This window comes from Sceloporus occidentalis, unplaced genomic scaffold, assembly GCF_023333645.1.
Source record: "Sceloporus occidentalis isolate IW3139 unplaced genomic scaffold, rSceOcc1.0.p SCAF_2, whole genome shotgun sequence".
NCBI classification, from domain to species: domain Eukaryota; kingdom Metazoa; phylum Chordata; class Lepidosauria; order Squamata; family Phrynosomatidae; genus Sceloporus; species Sceloporus occidentalis.
Genome location: NW_028316982.1, coordinates 193,932,617 through 193,955,566, shown reverse-complemented (window position 1 = coordinate 193,955,566; position 22,950 = coordinate 193,932,617). Strand labels below are relative to the sequence as shown.

The following is a 22,950-nucleotide window of genomic DNA, read 5'->3' as shown; positions in this document are numbered from 1 at the left end:
AACCTTGCTTCTTCATGATATATGTTGCAGAGGACCAGGATGAAAATAAACCATAAAACAAGCCCTATAAAGACGATCCTCCAGCAAATCTGGAAGATGCTTACTAAGAAAATCCCATGGCAGTGGGACTCAGACCTTTTACCCTTGGGGTCCCCCTTTACATCTACACACAGCCATCACCACCTCTCGCTTGATATAGTCTATCTATGAATAAAAATATTTTGTTTATTTAGCGTGCATATTTTCATTTGCACATTCATGTATATTCATATTTTCACTTTTTATAACGAAATAACATTGTCCAAATCAGAACAGCTCCCCTTCGTGTCACACTTCTTTTGAGAAGAAATGGTTACCCTTTTTGATTTTTGTTAATTCTTTAGAACACCTTCATCTGCCACCATCTCAACATTGAACTCATGGAATGATGTTGCTTTCTGATTTGATCCATGATATGTATTGTATTCATGAATTTTTAACTTTTCACAATTTTTAAATAAAAAAATCAGAACAGTTTTATTTAACTAAAATTCAGTTTTTAACTCAATGCAGTGTAAAGTTTACATACAAAACAGTTTGGAAAGAGTAGGAAGGACCAGAGCCTCCATGTTTTATGCCCCCCTTGAGCATCTCACACACACACATCCTGGGGGGTCCTGCCCCACCATTTGAGAACCAATGCCCTATGGCCTGAACAGAACTGCTTATCTGAGTGGGAAAGCCCACTGAATTTAATAGTATTTACACATATATTAATTTGTCAACACTAGCTGGACTAGCAATTCAGTGTAGGCAATACTTTAAAAGTACAGCTTTTGTAATGCTGGTGCTGAAAGAAGAAGTTTATCTTAGGGAAAAAGTTGGAACTGAAGAATAAAGAGGAAGCTAGTAGAAATCCGTAATGGTTCCATTTATTAATATGTATATCACAAATACTCACAATATCAATGCATTCTTGTTGGCATGCTAGACAGAGGCCTTATTAAAAAATTTCTATTTTTTTTAAAAAGGTCTTAAACTTTTGCTCCCCACCCACCATTCTAAATATTCCACACACTCTTTTTGTTTAAAGTTTGATTGATTTGATAATGTATTTGGTGGCAACTTCAATGCAAGAGGAGAAAAAAAGAGGGAATAAAGAAGAAGAAGAAAGTTGCACCACAGCACAATTGGGTTGTCTAATAAAAAGGAAGCAAACTTAGGGGGTTCACAGTAAGCAAACAACACAGCTTTAGTAACAATATTACACAGGTTCATGTTCAGAGGCAAAATGCACTAGACAAAGGCCAACTGGCAAACGCACTGGGCATACAACATTGATTAAGAATCCAGGATGAAGCAGAACATCAAAAGAACAATTTCCCTCAAGTGGATTTTGGATATATTTTTTTCAAGTATTTCATTCTATAACTGATTTCTTCTTGATTGGGCAGATTTTGGGTTGGATGGGAGAGAAATAGGTAGATTGAGAAAAAAAACACCTTAGTAATGCAGTAAAGAAAACCAAGAAATTAAAAATTCAATAAACCAAAATAATATTTTATATATATATATATATATATTTGTATACAAGTTTAATATGGATGTGTGCGACATTTATTAACCATTGTGAAAGGCTATTTTTCGCCCCCAGTCACTACATGCACAGCCCAGTCATTGCTGTTAATGGATTACTTCTGTTAACTTTACAATGCAACTACAGTCTGACCAAGAACATACATATAGTGCCATCGTATGCAAAGCCTTCAGGATGGAGTGTACAGTACTGGATGCTGAATGGTTCAGGCTACTTCTGTGGCACGACAGTACTTCACGGAATGGTACACTACGCATGGTACAGAGTTAGAAGGTGGCAGATTTCATGTGAGTGTATGTGTAGTTGTAGTTGTGTATGTGTGCTCTAACATTCTTAAGAAGTCTTCCAAGAATTACCCAGTTCCTGATTGAAAAACACCCCTGGAAAAGGACAGAAAAGAAAGGGGGAAAGTATTAAATAGTTTAAAGTAACATCCAGTCCTGCAAAGGATGATTCTAGTGGTTAGATCCAATGGAAAGAAAGAGATCCACTATATGCATTCAACACTATTATTTCAGGCATATTAATAAGCAGAATACCAACACCAAGCACCATTTCAATTACTGGGAGGAGTCTAGATGAGTGGAATGCATGAGCAAGAGTGTTTGCAGTCTATTTCAGCACTGCAACTGTGTACATTTATTTGTAAGGATGCTGCCTTATACTGGCCAGAACCTTCTGAAACTCAGTGTATCATATTATTTCCATATGTGGAACATGCTACAGCTGGCCATTCACCACCACCCTGGATGGCTATTCCATGGCTGGTGGAGAGTGGAGGGGGGACTAGAGAAGTGCCTGGAACAGGCCTTGTGCATTACAAAAGGGGCCAGGATGGGGCCGGAACGAGTGGGTGACGCATTTTACTGCACACAAAAGTCCCCATTCTGTTCCCCATCCATCCCACAGGAGGCGATTTTTGAGAACTGTACAGTAACCGTTCTCAAAAATTGTCTCCTGTGGGATGGATGGGGAACGGAACAGAAGGGAATGGAATGGGGACTTTTGTGTGCGGTAAAATTCATCCCCCACTCATTCTGCACTCATTCCCAGCCCCTTTCATTCCGTTCCCAATCCATCCTGGTGCAATAAACTTTATGTCCCTGTAACTAGACATGAAATGATTCTATCATCTGCTGGAATTTACTGGGGACTTCCAGAGGACATTTCACCTGGCTATGAAGATGCTTATCCAATCTCCCCTCTCTACCAGCCACAGAATGGCTGGGGGGGGGGGGAGGACTGCAGTGGCTCTGCAGTAAGTTTTAAGGGTGGGGGCTTTGGTCACTGCAACCTCCACAACAACTGACATGCATAGATGTAATGTTGATTTACACCTGTATATGCCCCTAACAGGATGCCAGCCACCTCACAATACCATTGGTCTATCTGCCCCGATATGGGCAGAACCCAGTTCTACTGTGTTTGAGATAAGATGCTGGAGTTCCGTGACATTCCCATTGTGGTCTTTCAAATGTGTAATAACCAGGCCAATCAAGCTTAGCTTCTAAAATCAGACAAGATCAAGTGAGCTCACGATGCTATGTTGTTGACACAAGGGAAGCATATCAACTTAGGACCAGGAAACAAATTTAGATAGGAAAGTGATTATTTGCATTTTGTAGTCTTGCATCCCTTTACTGTAAATAGATCAAGGTGCCCAGGGAAATGTGGCTAGGGATTCTATGTTGTCCCCAAAATTTAATTGTTCCATGTTTTGCTAAGTAGCAATTAAAAGTTAAGAATTTTATTTATTTATTTCATTACAATTTTTAAAATCCCACCTAAGCTCTATGAATAAAAGAAATTAGCCCATACTACAAAAGTTGAAAAATATAAAGAAAAGCAGCTGATAGGTTATGAACCAAGAGGAAGACAAATTCAAACAGCAAACCATTCCCAATACTGCTGCATTAAAAATGTTTCCTAAACATAACGTTATACTGTACCAATGAAAATGGAATAAATATAGAGCTCGACAGAGAAGGCCTTCAGTGCTTTCTTGCAAATGACACCTCAGATAGTGACAGGATATCCAGAAGGTCTTCTCCACTGACCCCATGCATAGTCAGGAGATGAACTTTAGAAGCTTGGACCCTAGACACTGAGGCCTTTAAAACAAGAATGCACAATGAAGGGTGGTATGCGACCCATGGCTGTGCACTACAGTCTCCAATATATAGTATAAATCAAAATAATGTACCTTTTTAAATTTTAATCCCACTGCTCAGCACTTCTTTTTGCAGATTCTAATATATATGTTTTGATCTACAATTTGCATTTTCATCTGCACTACAAAGTCTGCCTACTGTAGTCCAAGCAGCTGACTAGTCATATCTGTTTCAGAGAGAGGGAGGCCAAGGCATTTCAGTCACTTTGGGAATAGCATCCTGGGTAAGGCAATATACACACCTACCTTGTTACACCATCTCATACTGATTGGCAGTAATAAATCGGGACAAACAGCATGCCAACAACATTCCAATCAACTGTAAGGGGGAAAGAGAGAATTTTCATATGTGCAGTCAGGTAGCAGCATGAAATCCATACTGACATACAGAGAGGCTTTTAGAACTGTTTTAATTAACTGAAATATATAAAAACACAAATACAGTACAGTACAGGTACAGTATTAGTTTAAGTGCAAAACAGCACCAATTGTTTCTGTGTCACATTCTAATTTTTTAAACGACACTATATTTTCATTATATTTGCCTCTAGGTAATCCAAGTGTTTCTTACTTGTTCAGTGTAAAACAAGGTATTTCCTTCCCGTTGCCATTAACTCAACATAAGCACCTAGTAGTCCAAATGGTTATAGCACATTATCATTTAGACCTTAAAAGTTAGAGCCTAAGTTAAAATTGTAGTAGCCACAATAGACATCTTGGGATATGTCAATACATGCGTAAATCTCAATTCAGTTAAACACTGGTTTTGTACCAGATGCAATTTAAAATACAATTAAAACACAGTATCTCACAAATCCACCCACCTGCAATAAAAAGAATACAATTAAATTATTAAAACATAGCAGACAATCGATGGGAGGCAACTGACATTCTAATCTGAGAAGGCCTGTCGAAAGAGATCCGTCTTGACCGCTTTTTTAAACCAGTCAAGATTAGCAATACTCCAGATCTCCTGTGGCAGGCCATTCTATAACTTGGGAGCAGCACAGTAGAAGGTCCTCCAGGTAACAGCAGACAACCTAGTTTTTGCTGGCTGCAGTAAATTTTTTCCCAAAGGACCTAAGTGTGCGGGGTGGATTGTATGGAGAAGGTGATCCTGTAGGTAAGCTGGACCCAAGCCATGAAGAGTTTTAAAGGTCACAACCAACACCTTGTACTGTGCCCACAAACTAATAGGCAGCCAGTGGAGGGACTTTAAGATCAGTGTTATGTGGTCACCTCTAGATCTCCTGGTGGCCAGTCTGGCTGCCATGTTTTTAACTAATTGGAGTTTCCAGTCTAGGTACAAGGGTAGCCTTATGTAGAGCGCATTGCAGAAATCAAATTGTGAGGTTACCAGCGTGTGCACCACAGTTCTTAGGTCTTCAGGTTCCAGGAAGGGGCAGAGCTGGCATATCAACCAAAACGGATAACAAGCACTCCTGGCTGTCACATCTATTTGAGCTGACATCTGAAGTGATGGGTCCAGGAGCACCCCCAAGCTGCAAACACAGTTCTTTAGGGAAAGTGTGACCCCTTTCAGGACCGGTTGACAAACCTCCATTCACGGATTAGGGCCTCTAACAGTGAGTACCTCTGTTTTATCTGGATTCAGTTTCAGTTTCATGACTGTGAACTCCAGGTTTTCCTGTATCATAGAGCTCCTGGCTTTAGCTGACACAGATTGGTTCACAAGAGTCTTCTACCTCCTGCCATGTTGTTTGGATCACCAGATGGAATATGGGACTAGCTACTGTAACCTTAATTGTTAAAAGATCTTAGAGTAGAAAGATGCAGAACTGTGAGATGTCTCCTGTCTCATCCTCTTTTAGCTGCTGCACACATACTCAGCCAGCACGTGGCTTCTTACTGGCCAATGGAAAGCAGCAGGCATGGCAGAAAAGCAGCCAGCTACATTCCTATAAGTCGATGCACTAAAGGATGTTATCAGTGCTGTGTGTCTGTCTATAGGAACATACCTGCATGTGTCTACACCATCCTGCCCCTTCCTCCCCTCTCCAATGGCCAGTAAATGGCCAGGTATGGAGGGATGCAGAAGCTAAAAGGTAAGTTGGCAATTGGAGAGGGGAGGAAGGGGCAGGATGGTGTAGACACATGCAGGTATGTTCCTATAGACAGACACACAGCACTGATATCATCCTTGGGTAGGGTGAGGAAGGGAAATTGCATAGTTCTGCCTGGCAGAACTTTACACTGCATCTTCCTGCTACAGGATCTGGCTGCAGAATTAATGCAGTTTGACTCCACTTTAACTGCCACGTCTCAATACTACAGGATTCTGAGGTTTGTAGTTTTCTGAGATGTTTAGTCTTTTCTGTCAGAGAGCTCTGTGGCCACAACAAGCTACAAATCCCAGAATTCCATAGAATGGAGCCATGATAGTTAAAGTGGTGTCAAACGGCATTAATTCTGCAGTGTAGCAGCAGCTTCTGTTAACTATTAAAGATAAAAGAGCCATGTCCTGTATGCAATGTATATGCTGATGTGGCAAAAGGAGACAGCCAGACACAAAGTGGCTCCAGATTTTATAAGCAAGCATACCACCTGTGCAATCACTTCTGCATTTAGCTGGAAGCACTTCCTTGTAAAGTAATTTTAAAAACCTCCAGATTAAAGGTCCTTAATCTGCATTTTAAAGGTACAGATTAAAGGTGTGAATTTTGTCTGCACAACCAACACTTGCCATTGCCAAGTACTGGAAACAAGCATTCTTAGCAAAGGACTTTGGTGACACTTATTTATAGCATCCACAATTATTCCCAATGATATACTACAGCCGCTCTGTCTCATTCATTCTGTCCTTAGGGTATCTGATGTTATGGGATCATGAAAATTACTTGGCACATTTGTGTAACTTGATTGTGGAATATAAGAGTGTTTAGGAAAATAGAGCAAAACATACAAACAATGGAAGTGTTGCTGTGCGTGTTAGTCTCAATCAGATTAATCTTTCAAATGTCTCAGTAAAGTGTTTCGTCCTACACTCCATCTGTTCAATCTGGCACTTCAAAGTATGGGAGACTTTTGACTGCCACAACAATACTGCCTTTTACATATTTCCATTGTGGGTTGACTTCCTCCAGTCTAGCACATCCCAAATCCTTCATGCTGCTCCTTTGGGTGATTCCTCAACTGATTTCATAAATAGGCTGGAAGTTCACTGGTTACCTTCCTTCTGAACATCCATGAAATTTGGAAATTTGAGTCCCATATTGAGAAAAAGACAGGATGTACACAACGTACACAACAACACTTCCATTGTTTGTATTTTCCTAAACACTCTTATATTCCACATTCAAGTTAAACAAATGTGCCAAGTAATTTTCTTCATAATCTAGGGTTGTCAAATTGGACTAGGGATAAATTCCTGTAATTTTAATCCCTAACAGACCTACCATAAAACTCTGTCAAATTGGACAAAGGTACTTGTCCTCCATCATCTTCCACACCCCAGCTTACAACCATAGCCATCCCCTCCTAAAATGACTACTGCCTTCCTAGTGGAGAGTAGGGTGCAGAAAAGCACCCATCTCTATTTTTGTCACATTGGCTGGGCATATCTGTGCATGCCCCTCCACCTCCAATGAGGCAGTAGTCATGTTGTAAGGGAATAATTGTGGTTGAAAGTTGGTTAAATACACATAGAATTGCCTTCTTATCAAATTTATTAACCTTATCAAATTTAGTTTCTGTGCAAGAGTCTCCATTTGTTTTCCTTTCATTCTTTTTGCATACAAATACTATTGGGAATATACAATCATTTTTATGAGAATGGCATTGTGGTATGGGAGCCATTCTTATCCTGGATTAATGCTCAGTTCTTTGTCCCGCTGTTACCTCTGGTCAAACACATTTTACAGGTTTACAGGTTTTTGAATGGTTAAAAAACATGCAAAAGCTGTTTTCTAGTTTTCCAGCTTCCTGTGGGAAGAATGTACATATCAAAGACAATCAGAGTTACCTCATTTCCCCTTCAGCACTCTAGAAAAATTAATCTACAAACCTAATTGGTTTACACTGAAGTCAATAATAGACTGGAATGATTTCTGAAGTTTTATGTTGACTTTTTAACTTGTGTGGGTTTTTAAAGCGTTCAATTTAATTGTGTTTTAACCTTTGTACTTTTTTTAAAGCTGTATTGTGCTTTTAAAAAGGTTTATGCCATTAGCATCACTGCAGAAGTGCGGGGGGTGCAGACCACACTGTCTTCGATCCTGCGTTGGGACAAAGGCAGTCCACAAAAAATGTATTGTTTTCCCTACAAACTGTCTTGTTCAGCATCTTTCCTGCAACCTTTCAATTCTCTGCAGGAAAAAACAAAATACTGATGCATGTAATCAGAGAAAAAACATGGTAGTGTTTATGGCTTGAAGACTAAAGGAGCAGAAACAAGACTAGGACTCTGTATGTGGGACTCCCTGCTTCACCTCTGCTTGGGCACAAAGTTCACACAATAGTCCTGCACTATTCAAGGTCTCTCTTGGGATTAGGGCCTCCAAGAGGAGCTTTGGTTCTCACCGTTAACACTTTTTCAGGGCTCCAAACTCAAGTTGCCAAGTTTTCTAAGCAGCAAAATAAGAGAACCCCCTCTCTTGCCAGGCCAATTCAAGACTGGCTGGTGCACACTCAACAGGCAGGCCTATATAAAGTTCATCTCAAGTGGGGAGCAAGAGTTTCAGGTTCCCACAAGTTTAGAGATTTCACGAAAACTCTCAGGAGAGGCCCTCATCCTGTAAAACCTGAGGTGGGCTTTATGTACAGTAGACCTGGCTCACACACTACTCACTTAAGTTACGTGGGCTTTTAGATTTGAGATTAGGAACAATAGGTACCAGACATACTTCCAACAGGCAGATCTCCACAGCACTCAGTACACAATTTGAGAGCATTTTACTATCAACTAAACGCTAAGGGAGCAGCTTATTGTGAGTACAGCTTATGCCAACACTTTCTGTTCTCACCAAATAAAAAAATATGAGGTTTGGGACTGCTCTGCTTCAAAGACAAAGCCATATGCAACACAGTCAAGCCCCAGCACTCCTTCTGGACCCTGGGCCCTAGGAATTAATACCAGGTTCTCCCCACCTTCCCTCCGGCCACCACCACTGCTGTTTGGGATAACCTATCTCAAAAGAGAATAAATCAGCTAGGAGTTGTAAAGTATTTCACAACAACATTAGATGCTAGATAAATAATCTAGAAATAATGTGGCAGTCTTATTTTGCCAGTAGAATATTTTAAAGATCATTTCTTTCACAGGCAATGAAACTGTGTCTACTGCTGCCACACTATGGAAATGAAGCAACTTGGCACTATTTTAACTGTCATGACACAATATTATGGAATTCTGTGGTGGTTTTGTTTTTGTTTTTTGAGATATTTAGCCTTTATTGTCAGAGAGCTCTGATGTCCCACCAAACTTCAAATCCCAGAATTCCATAGGACTGAGTCATGGAGGCTAAAGGGCTTTATTTCTGCAGTATGGCAGCAGCCTATGTCTAGATAGTTGCTTTGTTTTTAAAGAGTAAGCTAATATTCAAGCATCCTTCTTGTACCACCCTCCATGCCTGAATTCAGGCTTAGGCCCAGGTTCCAATTTTATGTACTGGTAGGTCTTACATTTTTCAACAATATGATACACAATGCTTGAGCTAAACTAATTATTTTTGTTGATCTGTGTCTCATACAATCAGTGTACAAATACATAAATTTGCTCAGACAAATTTCCAATAAAAAAAACCCACAAAACAATAAAATGATGCACATAAATTATAACATGGCCTCTGCTCAATAAAAAATGATCAGTTATTGTACATTGTAAATGATTTCCAATACATTTACAAATAAATGCTGATACTCTGCATACTCCAAATAAAACCAGGTCAATATTCCTGCAAATTGTACTATAATATGTTCCTATGTCATAAGTCATCTAGCTATAATTCTCTCTCTGAAACACTGTGTTAGTGAACATGGCAACATAGCCTGAAAAACCCACAAAAAACTATGAATGCCGGCCATGAAAGCCTTTGACTTCACATTGTGTTAGTGACCTTTTAAACGACTAGCAACACTCTGGGTTCTTGTACAATTCACTTTCCCAAAGGGCAATTTTGACATTAACAGGTAAAATGTCCATCCACACAAATTTGCTTTAAAAAAATGTACATGGCCTTCTACAATTTCGATCAGTCCTCCTCTACCTCATATCCCACCAATGGGTTGACCTACAACTCATATGATCCCCATCCAGTCAAACTAGCTGGAGATTATGGGAATTTTAGTCCAACATATGTAGAGGGCAGTAGGTTAATAAAGAGTGACTCAAGATGTTAATTTTACCTGAGACCAAAGTACTGTAGTTTGCCTTTCTCTTCCAAAAAAATGCTTGTTAATGTAAAGTTATTCCAGGCAACAGCACTGACACCAGATTAAAAACAAAACAAATGTCGCTCAAATTGGTTTGCACAGAGTTCTGCTCAACAAGAAAGCCTATGAATATGATCTGTGCAGACGCTCTGAGGCCTGAGGCAGCTTTCTCAAACTCTGTGCTTAAACAATCTGTGCTATAGGAATAGGATGCTTTCATGTGGGTACAGCCCCTTTTTTTCCACTTCAGAAAGCCTGCATTTTATAGAAGCTGAACATTCTCTAAGTAATTGTGCAAAGAGCAGCAAGAAACAGTCAGCTGTGAAGGAGCAAAAACTAAAGACAGTTTCTTTATGGCAGATTAACTGCCTCTAAAGTAAAAGGCATGCCACTGTTTGATGTGTCCCCTGTGTTATTGATTACTATGAAAATACTCTCAACGTTACTTGGAGCAAAGAAAAGGATTAAATAAGGAAATGGTACCCAGTTCTCATATACATAGTATAGTGTTACAGTGTATGGACATTTACAGAGAAAAAAGTGGTCAAAGATACAACACCCTCCCTCCCATCCATACAGTGGGTCCTTGTTATGCACTGTGTTTTGGTTCCAGACCCCCCCCCCCCCCCGGCATGGATAACAAAATCCATGGATGCTCAAGTCCCATTAAATACAATGGCATAGAGCAAATGATGTCCCTTATATAAAATGGAAAATCAAGGTTTGCTATTTGGAATTTATACTTTTAAAAAATATTTTCAAACCATGGATGCTTGAATCTGTGGATTAAAAAACCCATGGATAAGGAGGGCTAACTGTATATAGCACATTTGTATGTGTATATAGCTTTGTTTTTGTGGTTTTGATTATCTGTAAGTTTTATAGTTTGTAACTTCTAATGGAATGTTGTTACTATTTTGTCGGTAATACGTGTTATGTCGGATTTTTATATTGTATCACTTCTTGCTGTACACCGCTGTGATCTAATTTGGAATAGCGGTATATAAATAAATTATTATTATTATTATTATTATTATTATTATTATTATATATTATATTTTACTGGAAATCTTCTTTCTGGAAGAACTTAAGTCATGCTCTCAGGAAAGCTGGCTAGAGTAACAGACTACATTAGGCAATATATTTTTGCCAGGTACTAAGAAAACTGCAGCTCATTGATGCGGGGAAGTCACTTGACAGGAGATGGTCTGAAGTCATCTGATGCAGCTCCCTTGCTAAAGCTAAACAAGTATGATGGACCTGGTCAGCAACAAAGTGGGGACCATGTGATGTTGTGGGCTTGTTTTTGGAAATGCTGTTTTATGTATAGGTTGTATATTAGAATACAAGGTAAGGAGCTATTGGGAAAGGGGAGAGGATGGAATGTTGGAGTGAATGCTAATTCAGTGGCTGAATATTTGAGAAGATTTGCATAAATCTGGTGAACGACACTTGAGAGTTCAGTTAGACAAGGGTTGGAGTTAGACTAGGGTTGGAGTGAGAGAAGGGAGTTTGGGTGGGGAGTTTAGTGTGGATACTTTGGATTAGTCTAAGAGGAGTGTGAGAGAGGATGTATGACATTTTAAAAGTTGTATGTAATTAATCTGTTGTATTATCTTTAACTTCTGTGAATAAAGAATAAAAGTGTTTAAACTCTGGAAATATTATCTGTCTAGGAGCTTGAATTCAGACAAAGTGTCTGTGGTAGCAGCATGAATATAGAGGTGCTCATTAACTATAGAAGTAGCTTCCACTCCTCATATGTATCTTGAGGGTATTTTGATGGTCCCCACAGCTGGTGTCACATAGGTGGGACAGAGGATGTCCTTTCATTGTGGCAGAGATGGGGATCTGAGATAGCCCTTATTCTGGGTAATTGCTGTGAGCACTGTGGAAGTCTTCACATTTGGAAAAGGGCAATAATCACACATTTGACTAAAGCGGTGGGTTTGCCTGAGAGGAACCATCACAGTTGGTGCACGTAGGATTACCCAAGAGGAAAATTTCATAATTGTTGGAATAAAACTATTCCACAAAAAAACTATGGATGCCGGCCATGAAAGCCTTTGGCTTCACATGTTGGAATAAGGGTTGGAAAACCCACAGACCACTTCAGAACATGGGGCATCCAGTAGATCCTTCATGATGGAAGTGACAAAGTGACTCTTGATTTTGCCATTGTTCCTCCTGCAGCTGCTCCAAGTCTTGCAGGAGCTCTGCTTTTGCACCACACGGAACAGTTCTGGGAGGAATCACCATAATATCAAGAGTGGATTCTCAACCCAACTTCCACCCCTCCAATTGGCCCTGCAGGAATCCCACCCACACTACCTTATGTTACATGATGGGGAAAATGGGATATAACTATAACAAATAAATCAATGTGTATCTTGCAATGCATCAGCTGAGGACACTCGTGGCTTCCATGTCAGTAGAGTGGTAAATCCACTCTGAATTTTCATCTAAGCTTTAAAGCTATCCAAGGTGCTGAATCCATTTTTGGGATATTATTCATCACCCTGGCATGGAAGCCATCAGGATACACTAGTTTTGTGAATGATGTATCTTAGTCAAACACCTCAACCATCTTCTTCCAGACGCGAAGTGCTCCTTCACTTCTCTTTTCTGCACTGACAGGGGCCAGGCTAAGAACTTGAGAACTGCCTTGGTGGATCTTAATAAAAATGTCCATCTAGTACATTCTATTTACAACAGCAACCAAGGAGACATACTTCTGGAAAACTAACCACTAGGGTATGATTGGAACAATGGCCTCCTCGTGCTTTCCTTTAGGATCTATGCTCAGTTATATAGTCTCTGAAAATGTATCCTGCATTTCCCTGTTAAGGATGCTGCAGATATCAACAGGTTTATCTTTCATGTATTTGTCCAGCACTTTGGTAAAGCCATTTAAATTACTGGCTATTATCAAACACATTGTATGTTAGTGAATTCCACACAACAGTTGTATAAAAAATTGTCCTGATTCTACTACAAACCAGTGTTACTAAGTGACATAAAAATCTATTACCTATATAGATTAAAGATCTGCACTGGCTGCCTATTCGCTTCCGGGCGCAATACAAGGTGTTGGTCGTTACCTATAAAGCCCTAAATGGCTTGGGCCCAGGGTATCTGATGGACCGCCTCTCCCCATATAATCCGCCCCGCAGCCTCAGATCATCGGGGCAGCAACTTCTAAGAGTTCCGGAGGCCAGATTAGCCTCTACTTCCAGGAGGGCCTTTTCAATCTCGGCCCCCAGCCTCTGGAACTCGCTGCCAATGGAGCTCCGCGCAGCCACCTCCCTACCCCAATTTAAGAAGGGGTTGAAAACTTATTTATTCAAACAAGCTTACCCCTGAATATTTCCCCCTGAATTTGTACTCCCCCCCCCCTTCCTCTGCCAGCATTAGACCGGCACGAGGTTATAATGCTTTTAATATGTTTGGTTTTATTGTGATATGTGTCTTTTGTATATTGTATTTGTTTGGATGCATACTGTATTGTTAACTTTGTTGTACACCGCCCTGATTTGAAGAAGAGCGGTATAGAAATAAAACTTTTATTTTATTTATTATTTATTTATTATATTAGGTCCAGGAGTAGAAACTGTACTGCTGAAGGGGGAATAATCTCCCCATATCCCCTAACCATTTTACCCCCTATATGCTATTTCAGGGGACCCTCACTCTGAAACAGCAACAAAATTTTTGTAAAAGTGGTCAGAGAAGACAGCTTGTTAGCCAAAAACATCACTTCTGGTCACAGAGGGAGTCATCAGGCAGACCCAGCAACATCAGGGACTGCCTGAAGGAAGAGGCCCCTCCCTCTTTAACTGTCATCTCGGCCTCAGAGGGAGCGATCAGGCAGACCCAGCAACATCAGGGACTGCCTGAAGGAAGAGGCCCCTCCCTCCTCAACTGTCATCTCGGCCTCAGAGGGAGCGATCAGGCAGACCCAGCAACATCAGGGACTGTCTGAAGGAAGAGGCCCCTCCCTCCTAAACTGTCTTCTCGGCCTCAGAGGGAGCGATCAGGCAGACCCAGTAACATCAGGGACTGCCTGAACAGACCCAGCAACATCAGGGACTGTCTGAAGGAAGAGGCCCCTCCCTCCTAAACTGTCATCTCGGCCTCAGAGGGAGTCATCAGGCAGACCCAGCAACATCAGGGACTGTCTGAAGGAAGAGGCCCCTCCCTCCTCAACTGTCATCTTGGCCTCAGAGGGAGTCATCAGGCAGACCCAGCAACATCAGGGACTGCCTGAAGGAAGAGGCCCCTCCCTCTTTAACTGTCATCTCGGCCTCAGAGGGAGCGATCAGGCAGACCCAGCAACATCAGGGACTGCCTGAAGGAAGAGGCCCCTCCCTCCTCAACTGTCTTCTCGGCCTCAGAGGGAGCGATCAGGCAGACCCAGCAACATCAGGGACTGCCTGAAGGAAGAGGCCCCTCCCTCCTCAACTGTCATCTTGGCCTCAGAGGGAGTCATCAGGCAGACCCAGCAACATCAGGGACTGTCTGAAGGAAGAGGCCCCTCCCTCCTAAACTGTCATCTTGGCCTCAGAGGGAGTCATCAGGCAGACCCAGCAACATCAGGGACTGTCTGAAGGAAGAGGCCCCTCCCTCCTAAACTGTCTTCTCGGCCTCAGAGGGAGCGATCAGGCAAACCCAGTAACATCAGGGACTGCCTGAAGGAAGAGGCCTCTCCCTCTTCAACTGTCATCGTGGCCTCAGAGGGAGTCATCAGGCAGACCCAGCAACATCGGGGACTGCCTGAAGGAAGAGGCCCCTCCCTCCTAAACTGTCTTCTCGGCCTCAGAGGGAGCGATCAGGCAGACCCAGTAACATCAGGGACTGCCTGAAGGAAGAGGCCTCTCCCTCTTCAACTGTCATCGTGGCCTCAGAGGGAGTCATCAGGCAGACCCAGCAACATCAGGGACTGTCTGAAGGAAGAGGCCCCTCCCTCCTAAACTGTCATCTCGGCCTCAGAGGGAGTCATCAGGCAGACCCAGCAACATCAGGGACTGTCTGAAGGAAGAGGCCCCTCCCTCCTCAACTGTCATCTTGGCCTCAGAGGGAGCGATCAGGTAGACCCAGCAACATCAGGGACTGCCTGAAGGACGAGACTTCTCCCTCCTTTGTCACCTTGTATTTTGTATTGCATTAAGATTTTTACTGTACACCGCTATGATCATTGCAGAATAGCGGTCTATAAATAAAACCTATTATTATTATTATTATTATTATTATTATTATTACATGACTTTGGTCTGCCAGGGAACTGGACAGACCAAACTCCCCGTCCCCAACCCTAGAGTGCACCCTCTTCTGTTTTCAGTTTTCAGTTTTCTGGCTGAAATTCTAAAAGGGAAGGGGTTTGAAGAAAAGATTACACTGAAGCTAGGGACTTTTATACGTCAAAAGCCCTGCTGGGCTTCTGCCTGCACAACAAACAGCTAATTTTCAGCTCTTCATCTCTGTGTCCATCCCCCACCCATCATAGGGTTTGGTATGCTTCCCATTGGAATAAACTGGAGGGAAATAGATTAGGCTTAGAGGGCAAGAATGTGTAGTGGCTTGAAAGTTGGACTACAACTCTGGAAACCAGGGATGGAATCCCTGCTTCACCATAAAAACCCACTGGGTGATCTTGGGCAAGTCACACCCTCTCAGCCTCAGAGGAAGGCAAAGGGCAAATTAGGATAAGGAAACCCTGTGACTGGTTTGCCCACATTTTTAAAAAAAAACCCAAATGCTTAAAATAACTCTTTGGGATTGTATATTTCTATGACCTCCCTAATTTGTTATATCAGAAGAGGTTGTGGTTGGCTTGCCCACAATCCTTCCTAATAAGTAATTACAGTCCTAGTCCCAAGGGATCAAAAATAGTTAGCTACCATTACAGGCTGGGATTCACTAAAGCAGTTATGAATGCATAACTATCATAGTTAGATAGCTACTTAGTGTTTCCCAGCCTAACTTCCCAAATCCCCATTTAACAGGCAGCAGCCACTGAGATCAATGGGATATGATCCTCTATTGATGGGGAAATAGCTGACTGATGTTCCCACTCCCTTCTGGAGTGATCTCCCATGTCACAGCCAGAAGCAGAGTCCCTCTCACAATTCCCCCTTGCACTGGTGATTGCTTGTACAATGAGGGATGGGAAGGTCAGTCAACTGCTTTTCAATTGATAGGGGAAGAGACCCCCATTAATTGCAGTAGCTACTGCCTGGTAAGTAAGTATTGGTGGATTTTTCACAGTCCCTATTTCTCCCCCAAACTAGAAACTAGAGAGGGATCATGAATATGACCGAGTCATGAATCTGTAACTCTAGGTTACACATGTTGATGCAAACATGAGCGTGCAGAGTAAACATGGAAGCCTTGTGTTGAAAATAAACAATAGTTAGCTGCCGGAGCATGCCAGGAAAACAGCTGCTAGAAGAAAGGCACACCGACTCCTGGCTTATCTCCATAGAGGCACTTTGTTTATTTGTTGCCAAAGACACACGCGAGAACAATCACCAACACCATCCACCAACTATAAACCCACAAAATGTACAAACGGGCATCTGAGTTTATATACACATTTGCCACGTGGTAATCTAGCTCAACCCCTTCCTGTACAATTTCATGTGCATCTTGGAATATCTTCCCCCTTGCAAAGATGACACAGTATATTTACATCTTGCTATGTCCTCTCTGGCACACACTGTGACCTTGGACATCACCTGCTGGTTTGAGTCCCAGCTGCAGCCAATTCTAGGCTTCTGCAACGTGAATAACCAAAAACACATCCCTGTAAGTACCTTAGTGAATTCTGGCAAAAAAAAATTATAAAGCAAAAGTTTTACTTCCCTATTACTCACGAGCAACTGAATTAGGTACTTTTGATGTTTGCTTTTGTAAAAATCTGAATGCTACAAACCTCTGGCCTCAGTGCCCAAAACAGAATATGGGGAAACAGCACAACAGCCAGAACCTGAAGGACTGTAAAATTTCTTCACTACTTCAGTAGTAAGGTCACTACCCTGAAACTATATAAGTAACTAAAGTTACTACTACCTGACAAAATGAGTGAAAATATTCTTCATTAAGATACAATCATAATATAATGGGGTTATAAGTGTTCCTGGAAAATGGAATTACAGGTCTACCTCGGTCCTTGGTTAATAATATAGATGTGCTCCCAGGAATTACTTCTTCAACAGAAAATTTGCAACTAGAGGCAGAAATAACATTGAAAGAATAGGGATAGTTTCCGTACTACAAAAAGAGTAGTTCAATATATTTCAGGATTTTTTAAAATCTAAAACTAACACTATGCACATGTCAGGTTGGGCAAGCCTTGTAGAGGTAAACAAAAACAATAACCATCTGGAGAGTACTTGAAAGCTTCTTCCAAAATGCATCCAGGGATGCTTTATCAGAACCCTCCACTTCTTATAATTTCCATTTTGGTGGTCAAACTTATAGATCCATGCTTTTGTGACATGTTGAGGACAGCTGGTGAGGCAAGCATATCTGTTCTCCCTTTTGATCACTGTTCGGCTCTTCACACATGCTCAGTAAGGTATTCTGGAGCAGGGACGTAGCCAAGGGGGGGGGTCCTTGGGGTCCGGACCCCCCCCCCCTTCGGTTAGATAAAATGAATGGTGCATGTTGCTGCGCTGCCGCACCGATGCCCCATTATAATGGTGGCACTTTGTCTGGACCCACCCACCCCTTCCCAAAATCCTGGCTACGTCCATCTGGAGGAAGCTACTGTTTAGCTTAAATGTTGTAGGCAGATGTGTACAGCTGCAGTAATGCAAGCTATGGTAATATCAGCTGGGAACCCCATTTCCCCCAGCTTTATTGCACTATTTATTGCATTATAAAAGTGTCTGTTTCTCCAGCCATTCTTCACAATATTCCCAGTGCCCGTGCTACTAAAAAATTCTAGCTAGACAGAGGATAAGAATGAAGAGAGAGCAGCGCTAGATGGGTGAAGAAAGGAATTTCTTTGCCAGAGGCTTTGTCAATTGAGGTATGTCTGTAATTACATGTAACTAGACTCAAATGTGGCCTTTAGACCCTTTCAACTCTATGGATTATGTTACAATGACTAGTAATAATTTAATGTAATCTGGAGCTAAACACACACACACACACACTTTTAAGATAATCATAGCAAGAAGCTGGAATTAATTCTTCTTTGTTTATAGCAAGAGAAATTTAATTAAATAACAGAAAGGCCTCATTGTATAAGTTCTCAAGGAAAATAGCATTAGTAACATATTGCTCTCCTGTTAACATTTAAGTACAGCATTTAAATACAATTTTATAGCAAATGTTAATTATTTGGGTTCCACTGAAATAATTTCAATTCTGTTGGTCTCAGATATGAACCTACAAATGAGACACACCTGGGCATATGCTTTTGTTTTAAAAATGACTGATGGCTCTCTCAATTTGATATTTCCTTTCTGCAAAAGTCAGCTGGGAAAAAAACCCTATGCAAACCATGGATCAACTATTTGGCATGTGAGTTGTTTACAGTCCATTTAATCCAGTGTTTTATTAGGTTAACCTTTATTTGACCCGATGGAAGGGTGTTTTCTTTTCTTTCCTAGAGGCAGTCATTAGTTGGGCTGTAACTGATATTCCCAAGGAGAAATCCCATTTAAGTTGGAAAAAGAAAAATCAATGAACAGATGACCTAAGAACTAACAAGCATTTTGAGGCCTGTCCCTTAGCCCAATCCTGCCCTGAAGCTGAAGAAATAAGCAAACATACCTTGCCTTCAAAATACTAAAATTGTATACCTGTGAGAATGCAATTCCAAACGCCACTCCAGCTATGATTCCCATATTTGTCTCCATAAAATTGGTCACCAGATCATAACAGCCCTGGGAAGAAAATTCAGCCAGTTATTCTTTGAAGGCATATCCATTTACCTGTAATGTAACTCGTTCAACTAAGGGTTAGATAGTTTAACATGTTCAACACCACAAAGTATACCAATGAGCAATAGAACATAACAGGAATAGGTGAATTTGATACAATTTATTGCTTTATATCATAATTCCACTTTATGATGGGGATTGTCTACATGGGGCCAAATGAAATGGTCTCATCACATTTTCATTATTTCATCATAACAGTATTCATTTTAGCCTATTTACTTACTGTACCCACACTATATATTCTCATAAAGATGGTTGCAAAATTATCATTGACAATATGATATAACAAAACACTATTTTCTGAGAATATTTTCTAATGGATTCATGGACATCTTTATTCAAGTTACACAATTATTCCCTTATTAATATCTTACAGAGAAAAAAAGTGTTTCACTACACTTGGCATGTGTTCTAAAGATGAGAGCCACTGTCCTTTATAAGTTAAAGCTCCTGGCACTGTTAATTTGTTTGTATAATAAACAGTGTATCTAAATCTATAACAAGAGATAAGTGACAGCAAAAATCTGCCTGGCCAATCCATTATCCACATTTCATCGGCATTTAATCCATCTTTATCCCTGTAATACACCAGCCTCTCGCTGCTGGATCACAGTTCTCGTGTGGTCTTTAATCTAGCTTTCAGAACATGGATAGGAGGTCAATTGCTTGTGATGACAACCTGAGGCTTTTGTTTGTTGAGCCAAGTGTGAATAATCAAACATGTAGAGATCTGGCAGGAGTTAGGGCAGAGGAAGGACATACCAAAGAAATCCTCTAGCTAGGACAGCTGACAGTATCCGAAAAAGCTCCAACTTGATATTATACAACTAGTAGTCTAGAAGCCAAATCCAGTTATGAATGACACCCACTTGACCTACCACTCATGCATGATATGACAATTGGCTTATACGTCCAATATTTCTTCTCAGCATATAAAGAGGTTTATAAAGAGCACTAAAGAAGTTGAGAAGGTTTGGATTATGTCATAGCCCAAACTTGAACATAAATAATAAGGTGCTGTGTGTTGATGTCATCTTGTATTTTTCTGGTGAATTATAATAGGAATGGTATCAGGGCTTGCTCTTATTTTCAGTATTCATTCCTCCACCCACTATGCTGGGTTTTAAAGTTGTCATTGCTGATCTGACACAGTCTCTGATATTCTGCCTGGGTTCTTGCTTGATTTTTCCTGAGAAGCTGCACCTTGCCTCCTGTTTTTAGTTCAATGTCACTCCAAATGAAAAAGGTCTTGTGAGGCAATAGCAGAAGAATACTAATCAGGAAATGCCACTGGTTAGATCAAAAATGGGTTATTGAATAAAGCAGACCAGAGCTCTCCTTGGAAGCTAAGATGATCAAGTTGAGACCATCATACTTTGGTCACATAATGAGAAGACACGACTCACTAGAAAAAACAACAACAATAATGCTAGGACAGATAGAAGAGAGAGGAAGACTACAGACCAGTTGGGTAGACTCGATCAGGAGGGTTATGGCCAAGGACTTGCAGGATCTGGGCAAGGCAGTGGAGGATAGGGATTCTTGGAGATGTCTCATCCACAGGGTCACTATGAGTCAGACTTGACTCAAGGGCAGCTAACAACAACAACAGGTCAAAAAGAGTATGAGAAAGTCACAAGGTACTTCTTTTTTTGGAACTGGGTGCTCTTTTCCATGAAAAATCTCAGGGATCTCTGTGGCATCATAGGCTCTACAGCAATGGCAGAGAACATCTTTAAGATCGAAGGTCATCATCACTACACCAATGGTAGGAAGCCTCTCTCACATAAACTCAAGTTCAGAAAAATTTAGAGGAACTGCATTCCAGCAGTGGGCAGGACCAAAGGTAAAAGGATGAGACCCAAAATATCAGAAAGGTTCAGCTTACACCTTTTACTGCCAATAACTATGCATTAAGAGAAGCACTTTCTGAATGGTGGGGGACACATTTAAAATCTGGGGAATCATGGAAAAGAATAATTTTATTGTTTACATTTTATTTTATTGCCTGGATTTTATTACTGTCTCCAGACAAGAAAGAAGTGGCCTCTGCCTATATTGGCCATTTCCTGACTATCTTAACTGACAACAAAAACAACATCTTGACAAAATGTAGGCCTGTGACTCTAACATTGTTGGGGTTTTTTTTTTGTTCTTCTCTTGTATATTTTTTAACACCTTTGTCTGATAAAGAAGCCAGAGGAGCTTCAAAAGCTTGCATGATATATTTTGTGCATTTTGGTTGGTCCCATAAAGGTATCATTGTTTTGTGGATTTTGGATGTTATTGTAATGGCAAACATGGCTACCCTTGGATATATTTGTTAACCATTTATTGATGAGAAAAACAGCAAAGGGCAGTGGTGGTAGGCTTTTCAACTAAGCAGGCAGATTCTCCCCAGGCTAAACAGCTACATCTCAATAACAGTATCATTCTCAAGGAACTTCCATGCCCAAGCAGCTCACCTGGTGAGAATCGGCTCCCTCCCTAGCTGAAAAGGTTGGCTCACTTTATATTATTCAAGATATAACCCATATTCCTTTATAACATTACAGCTTCTTCTTTTTTTTTTAACTTCTGAGTTATTTATCCCCTAAGGAAGATCCAAAGAACAAGTTTCCAATTTTGTACCAATAATAGAAGATAGGGATTGTATGGTAGCCCTCTGGATGTTGTAGGATTAAAAGTCCAGCAATTTTAGCCAGCATATCCAATACAGAGGGATGATAGGAACATTAAGATATTCACCACTCACCAACATTGACAGATTCACCATTCAGTTCCCACCCTGGTGTAACATTTATAATGGGTAAATGAACTGCCAAAGAATAGCACTGGCAACAATACATCAACATTAACACTCTTAAATGATGGTTTGGAAAAGTTCAAGAGTCTGCTCTTCCTGAGATACTTTGGCGCGTTACACACGCACACAAAGTACGCGCTCCGTGCGTACTAGGGTTAGAAAGGGGCGTGCTAGGGTTAGGAAGGGTCTTACCTTCCTAACGGGCCCCGTCCCTAGTACGCGTGGAGCATGTAGTAAATGGCGATGCCCGTCCACACGGGGGGTGCCATTTTGACGTCTTGGACGCACAGATGTCGCGCGGCGGAAGTGACGCCGCAAGTGCGCACCTCGCACCTCATGGCCCCACTTCCGGGTGGCAAGAAGAAGCGCCATTTCGGCGCTTCTTCTTAGCTGCGCCGGGAAGCCTCGTGGTCTGGCCGCTGGGGCTTCTCGGTGCAGCTAATGACGGCGGCAGCAGGCCACCCGCTTTTGGGAGGTCTGTAACGCGCCCCAGTTTCTTCTTCCGCAAACCTTGACAAGGACAAATAACAGAAAATAAGTTCTACTCATGTAAGAAAGTCAGTTACGGGGCGGGGGGAATTGTATGTTGCATAAACCGTGAGTGGCAAAAAACCATGAAATCATATTTTCCACATGTTTATTCATCTAGTTTGCTTTCACTCACAGCCCCCAAAACACCATGGCTGCACAAACCCTTTTTGGTTCAGGGTCACTTTTTGCTGTGTTCTGCCTTCAGCACGACAACTCCAGTAACGTTGTAACAGATGCGGTAAACATAACTAATGAAGCATGGTGCTTATGTCAATCACACCTATTTTCTCAGTTTAGGAAGGCTGTTAGCAATCCGGCACATGACACATCTTTCAGAACACAAGTTGAAAAATGGGAATGGGGTGGTGGGGAGTATTGATAAGGACAGATGTGATGACTGACATAAGTACTGGGTAATCTGAATCTACTTGCTGCCTTGTCAGCTCTGTCTCAAGAGTGGAAATCTTCCATCCGATTGAGAATCATGTGTATAGGAGGGTACCTCAAAATCAATGACAGAACCTTT

General features: G+C 41.3%; 1 protein-coding gene across 1 annotated transcript in view; it reads right to left on the bottom strand.

The window, feature by feature from the left end:
- Nucleotides 1-895: 895 nt before the first annotated feature.
- Nucleotides 896-22,950, bottom strand: part of TSPAN7 (tetraspanin 7) — a 131,495-nt gene continuing 109,440 nt past the window's right edge. Inside the window, exons 6-8 of the mRNA XM_089511836.1 lie at nucleotides 18,947-19,030; nucleotides 3,993-4,065; nucleotides 896-1,956 (exon numbers count right to left, since the gene is read on the bottom strand). Of these exons, the coding sequence (XP_089367962.1) occupies nucleotides 3,997-4,065; nucleotides 18,947-19,030 (153 nt within the window). The 3' untranslated portion in view covers nucleotides 896-1,956; nucleotides 3,993-3,996. The remainder of the gene's footprint in view (nucleotides 1,957-3,992; nucleotides 4,066-18,946; nucleotides 19,031-22,950) is intronic.